The sequence below is a fragment of the Gastrolobium bilobum genome, unplaced genomic scaffold (assembly GCF_033153095.1).
Source record: "Gastrolobium bilobum isolate Gb01-03AN ecotype WA unplaced genomic scaffold, APGP_CSIRO_Gbil_v1 utg8041, whole genome shotgun sequence".
Taxonomy (NCBI): Eukaryota; Viridiplantae; Streptophyta; class Magnoliopsida; order Fabales; family Fabaceae; genus Gastrolobium; species Gastrolobium bilobum.
The window spans coordinates 380,379-387,086 of record NW_026897652.1 but is presented as its reverse complement, the minus strand read 5'-3'; the positions used below and the strand labels follow the sequence as shown (position 1 = coordinate 387,086).

The 6,708-nt window shown below is 39.2% G+C and overlaps 1 protein-coding gene across 1 annotated transcript; it reads left to right on the top strand.

The window, feature by feature from the left end:
* Positions 1 to 808: 808 nt before the first annotated feature.
* LOC133309044 (uncharacterized) lies at positions 809 to 3,697 on the top strand. Its single transcript, XM_061509784.1, has 3 exons — positions 809 to 1,957; positions 2,169 to 2,381; positions 2,813 to 3,697. Exons 1-3 carry the CDS (start codon positions 809 to 811, stop codon positions 3,695 to 3,697), a joined length of 2,247 nt encoding a protein of 748 aa, XP_061365768.1.
* Positions 3,698 to 6,708: the final 3,011 nt, after the last annotated feature.

Genomic DNA, 6,708 nt, shown 5'->3' with positions numbered 1-6,708 from the left:
GTTTTTCTTTTCTTTTAAAATAATCATTTTCTGCTACATAATCATCACACACTTTTGTGGAGTGTAAAACATCCTCATTCAAATGAATGATCATATGCCTTTGTGTCTAATCTTATTCATTTAACGGCAAACGATACCTTCACATATGAGCCCACAAGCACAAATGATCTAGCACAACTCCTTGTGGAGAAGCTCGCAAGGAAGATTCGGGTGCTATAAATTGGGGTTTTCGGTTTTAACGAGATTTTCACTAGACTATGATTGTAACAGGGACATGTAGGGTCGCCATATTTTTGTGAATGATTCAGCTCATCACCAGAGGTGGTGGTAGGTTTATTTTGGGTTATCTTTGGTTTTAATCGTGGGTATTTGTTAAATAAATAAATAATTTATTCTGCAAGTTTAGGTTTAGATTATTTTGATTTTCTGACGACATGAAGTTTGAGAATTGAAGATATTACTATTTTTTGATAATTTTTTAGGGAAATTGTTGGAGATATGGTGTTATCCATGTAGATACTCTAGGCTGTTTGTTAAGTAGTTCTGATACTGTAGATATGATGTTGTAGATATGTATCTAAGAGTTTGTTAGTTGTTGCATAACAGTAGCGTTAGCTTTTCCATATCAGTAGGGTTAGTTATTTGGTTGTTTATCTATTGGTTATCTGATGTAGAACCTTCTGCCTATAAAAGGGCATCGTTGAGATTAATGAAAGTAACTCGTTGATACAAGATTTCTTCTTGGTATCAGAGCGAACCTATGATCAAACATTTCCGCAGCATAAGAGTGTGAAAGTTAGCCTACCAAATGGCAAAGGAGGGTAGCAGCATGCTGAAGCCATCAGACCCTGGGTCGCCATTTTACCTGGCAAGTTCAGATAGCCCAGGGATCATGTTGACAACAGTAATGTTGCAAGAAGAAGCCAACTACGAAAACTGGGCGAAGCTCATGCAAAACGCACTCAAAGCAAAGAACAAAATCGGATTCGTAACAGGATCCGTGGAGAAACCAGAAAAGAAGAATGCAGCAGAATGGCGTGCATGGGAGATGTGTAACTCAAAGATCAATGGGTGGATACATAATACCATTGATCCAAGTTTGCAACCGTTTATAAAGTGCTTCGACGAAGTGAAAGACCTCTGGGACGATTTGAAGGAGAGGTACGCGGTGCAGAATTTTTCGCGAAAATATCAACTCAAAGCAAGTCTGGCAAGCATGAGACAACAAGGTAGTAGCATTGGAGCGTACTACACAAAGCTAAGAGCAATCTGGGATGAATTGGAAGGAAGCAAGTCTCGCAAAACCTGCGCATGTGGTGACAATTGTGCATATGCAAAGGAAATTGAAGAAGAGAGGGAACATGATCGTGTGTATCAATTTCTTATGGGGTTAGATGAATCCACTTTTGGTAATCTGCGCTCTCAGATTCTAAACAACTCACCACTCCCATCTGTCAACAAAGTCTATGCTGCTGTGACACAAGAAGAGACCCACCGAAACATTGCTCGCAACCAGGAGGAGCGTGGGAGTGTAGTTGGATATGCAGCTCAAGCAGCAACCAACGTGGGGAAGGAGAACACGATGCAGCGTATGGTACCTGATAAGCAGATTGAAAGAATACTTTGTCCTCATTGTGGGAAAACCAATCATGACCCTTCAAGGTGCTGGAAGATAATTGGGTACCCACCCACTCGAGGAGCATTCCGAGGTCGTGGCAGAGGAAGAACCGGAGGAAGATATACATATGAGCAGGCTCACGCTATGCAGACTCCAGAAAACTCACAAGATGTAGGAGCCTTCTCGGTTTTGACCCCTGAGGTGGTGAACAAACTTTTGACGTTGGTGGATCAGCCTCAAACTAGTGACAAGTTGTCCGGTAAGAATATTCATTCACAATGGCTTATTGATAGTGGAGCCTCACAACACATGACGGGGAGAATAGATATACTAACTAACGTTGTGAACATTAAGCCTCTGACCGGTGGGTTTACCTAATGGATCCGTAACCCATGCAGAAAAAAGAGGGACAATAATCCTCAACAGAAATTTCAAATTGCATAATGTGTTGTTTGTCCCTCATTTGCAATACAACCTTGTCTCTGTATCCCAATTATTACAAGATAGTAACAACAAAGTGATGTTTACTGATGAAAAATGTATTTTGCAGGACCAAACATCGACGAAGGAGACTGGTCTGGGTAATCTTCAAGCAGGCGTTTATGTGTTTCAATCGAAGTGTGCCTCAGTTTCTGTTGTTCGAGTTCAAGAGTCTGTTGATTTGTGGCACAAACGGTTGGGCCATCCGTCATATGAAGTCACGTCTTTGCTTCCAATAATTTCAAACTCTGCAGCCAAATTTATTTCCAATAAAGCCTGTGATGTATGTTGTCGGGCAAAGCAAACTAGGAATACGTTTCATCTATCAAATACTCGTAGTAAAAGTTGTTTTGATTTGATCCATTATGACACTTGGGGACCTTATCGTTCCTCTTCTTCTTCCGGAGCACATTACTTCTTAACTATTGTTGATGATTTTAGTAGGTTTGTGTGGGTGTACATGTTATCTGAAAAGAAAGAAACCAATGATCGAATCCATAAATTTTTTGTTATGATCAGAAACCAATTTGGCAAAATGGTAAAACTAATAAGGTCTGATAATGGAAGCGAATTCAAATCACAAAATTTGATGAATTTATACCATAACAATGGAATAATACACCAAACAACTTGTGTTTACACGCTGAACAAAATGGTCGCGTGGAGAGAAAACATAGACACATCCTGAACGTGTCTAGAGCACTGCTCTTTCAGGCAGGATTACCAGTTGATTTCTGGGAAGAGAGTGTTCTTGCAGGAGTCCATTTGATCAATAGAACCCCATCAAAGGTCCTTGGTGGTTGCACTCCATATGAAGCATTGTATGAAAAAGCACCAACCTACGATCATTTGAGAATATTTGGGTGTTTATGCTTTGATAATATCAGACCTAAACCTAATGATAAGTTTGCTCCTAGGTCCCGTAAGTGCATTCTCATGGGCTATCCAGTGACTCAAAAGGGTTGGAAGTTATATGACCTGGAAACCAAGGAATATTTCATATGCAGAGACGTACAGTTCCATGAAGACTCCTTTCCTTTTGTTACGACACCAATCAATGACTCAAGACATGCATCTCTGCCCTCCTTACCCGCAACAATAGAAGCTGTTGATCCTACAGTTATGACCGCAACGTTTCCAGAGGAAGTGCCATCTCCAGCACCGGCACAGGACCACCTCGTAGAGATAGAGGAAGGAATGGAGGCACCACCTAGAGAAGATAATGATGACAGGGGGAGTCGTAACGTACCAAGCGCAGCTGTGCATGATGTTGGACGCCAACGTCGTCCTCGTAGGGCACCTACATATCTCAATGACTATGAGTGCAACAAGGTTGAAACACATGAACTCTCTGCACCAGCTAGTCCTCCCTCTGATGATAGGTCAGGTATCAAATACCCTCTACAAAATTATGTTAGTTTATCTAAATTCTCTCCCAATCATCATGCCTTTGTAGCTGCAATTGATGCAGGTCATGAACCGAGACACCTCAAAGAGGCTATGAGAGACTCACAATGGGTTGAAGCTATGCGTAAAGAGATTACAGCTTTAGAAGACAACGGGACATGGACAATCACCAACTTACCTACAGGCAAGTGAGCCCTACCTAGCAAGTGGGTATTCAAAATAAAATATCATTCCAATGGGACCATCGAACGATACAAGGCTCGACTGTTTATTGCTGGAAACCGTCAAATAGCCGGGGAAGACTTTGGGGAAACATATGCTCCTGTAGCGAAAATGACCAGTGTTAGAACCTTGTTAGCAGTAGCAGCAGCAAAGCAATGGGAACTACATCAACTTGATGTCCATAATGCCTTTCTTAACGGGGACCTCAGTGAAGAAGTATATATGAGGTTTCCTCTAGGCTTCAACAATGGATCACATCACCAAGTCTGCCGTTTGAAAAAGTCCCTGTATGGCCTGAGACAGTCACCTAGAAATTGGTTTTCAAAGCTAAGCTCCTCCCTTATAGCCTACGGTTTCCAACAATCACGAGCTGACTACACTCTTTTCACAATGCAAAAGAATGACATTTTCCTTACTCTTCTAATTTATGTGGACGACATAGTCCTAGCAAGAAATAATTCTCAAGCATGTAAGGCGGTGAAGGATTATTTAAACAATTGTTTCAAGATCAAGGACTTAGGAAGCTTAAAATACTTCCTTGGAATCGAAGTAGCTCGAAGCAGAGAAGGAATATTCATGTGCCAACGCAAATACACTCTTGATCTACTACAGGAATCGGGTCTCGGCGGCAGCAAACCTGCCAATTGAGCACAACCATCGACTTGGACTTGCAGAAGGACCAGACTTTGATAATCCTGAACGGTATAGACGCATAATTGGGAAATTAATCTATCTCAACCTCACACGGCCAGACTTAAGTTATGCTGTCCATGTCCTCTCACAGTTTATGCAACAGCCAAAACAGGCTCACTATGATGCACCTATGCGAGTCCTTAGACACCTCAAACGGAATCCAGGACAAGGGATCCTCTTGAAGTCCGAATGTGATTTAAAAATTCATGCATATTGCGACTCTGACTGGGCTACCTGCCCTCTCACACGCAGGTCTGTTACAGGTTACTTCATCATGTTAGGAGAGTCACCAGTATCATGGAGAACGAAGAAACAGGTGACCGTAGCTCGATCTTCAGCAGAAGCCGAGTATAGAGCCATGGCAGCTGCCACAGCAGAGCTTGTTTGGCTAAAAGGGTTCCTTGCTTCCCTTGGCGTGGCTCATACCAACCCAATGGAGCTATTTTGTGACAACAAAGCGGCTTTACACATAGCTGCGAATCCAGTCTTCCACGAGCGTACCAAACACATAGAGCTCGACTGCCATTTCGTCCGGGAGCATAGTCAAGCCAACACCATTGCAACTTCATTCGTTCGTTCGCAGTCCCAGCTTGCTGACACTTTCACTAAGGCTTTAGGATAGTCTGTGTTCCTTGCCTTTCTTCCCAAGTTGGGCATTTCATCCTTACACGCTCCAACTTGAAGGGGAGTGTTGGAGATATGGTGTTATCCATGTAGATACTCTAGGCTGTTTGTTAAGTAGTTCTGATACTGTAGATATGTATCTAAGAGTTTGTTAGTTGTTGCATAACAGTAGCGTTAGCTTTTCCATATCAGTAGGGTTAGTTATTTGGTTGTTTATCTATTGGTTATCTGATGTAGAACCTTCTGCCTATAAAAAGGCATCGTTGAGATTAATGAAAGTAACTCATTGATACAAGATTTCTTCTGAAATAATAATCTTATGTTACATAAGATTGTTATCTTATGCATAAGACACAAAGTAAACGTGGAACCCATTTTAAATTTTTTTTCTCTTTCTTATTCTCTCTCCTCTCTCTTCTCTATGTGTGTGTGTAGGAGATAGCTCTTCTCCTATGCAACATGAGAAAAGACAATCCCAATTTTTTATACTGATTAATATCATATAATGCTTTACGGGTATAGAAATGTTACTAAAAAGTAAAAAAAAGTGTAGTTTGCTGAAATACAAATGGGCTTGTCGTTAGCCTGTTATTGGAATTGTAGTGTGCGTAAGTGCAATTAATTATGGACATTCCATGCTTAGGGTTATGGAAAAAAATTTGTTGCTTATGGATATTAGGGAAGTGTTTGTGGAAATTGTATAACGATGTATGAAGAGTAATGATCAATTGATAATCATTTACTCTCTTTTTGAAAAAATAAAAAATAAAAAATTGTGAGCTAATTTGAGGTGGAAGGCTGTTTAATTAAAAGGCGTAAATGAACCAAATTGATTGAATAACATTTGCTTTAACCAACTGATTTGATTTTAATTGACATTTTCTTTCAAATCTGAATGAAATTTGATTGTGGGAACCTTTCTTGGAATTTCATTTTGAGATTAGTGTTTATCATGTTATAGAAGATAATTTTATCTCCTACGTATACAAACACAAAAATATGTAAGACTCATATTTTTTTTCTTCTCTTTCTTCTCTTCACATAGCTTCACATAGGATCCACACATTTTTATGTGCGGAGAAGATCTCCTACAACATAAGAAATGATTAATCTCTTCTATTTTTGCTATAATGATTATAAGAGACAAAATCTCTTTTTCTTCTAGGAAAATAGAATGTCATTCTTCTCGCTTAATTTATTTTTTGTTTTACACCAAAAAAAATAATTTTTTGTTAATACAAAATTACAGTTTCTTAATTTATTCCTCATGTGGTTAATATTTGTAACATGATCTTAGATAAACAATGAAAATATAAAATTTAATATTAATAAATTAAGGAATTTAACTTAGAATTCATAGAGAGAGGGTTAATCTTTTGAAGAATAATAAATAGCAAGATATGTATTTCTTTTTTTTTCTTTTTCTCTTTCTGGTAGACTCAAACATGTATTTCAATTGTTATAAAAATTTAAACCAAAAAACTAAATTATGATAAGAGTTTAGATTCTGTCTTCCTCTTATAGAATGCTTGCAGGTGATCACTGATTCACCGTGAAAAGATTGCCGGACCGTGCTAAATGGAGAAGAATCGTTGCTTAATTTCAGAATCCCCCCCATACCCGTCATTTTTGTTGCGAACATTTATTTATTATCCTTACACATG

What these genes read in the sequence shown, in the direction of transcription:
- LOC133309044 (XM_061509784.1), top strand. Translation starts at nt 809, where the DNA reads ATGGCAAAGGAGGGTAGCAGCATGCTGAAGCCATCAGACCCTGGGTCG. An exon ending in GAATAGATATACTAACTAAC is followed by an intron (nt 1,958 to 2,168) that starts GTTGTGAACATT and finishes TGTATTTTGCAG; the next exon opens with GACCAAACATCGACGAAGGA. An exon ending in TTTCCAATAAAGCCTGTGAT is followed by an intron (nt 2,382 to 2,812) that starts GTATGTTGTCGG and finishes CTGCTCTTTCAG; the next exon opens with GCAGGATTACCAGTTGATTT.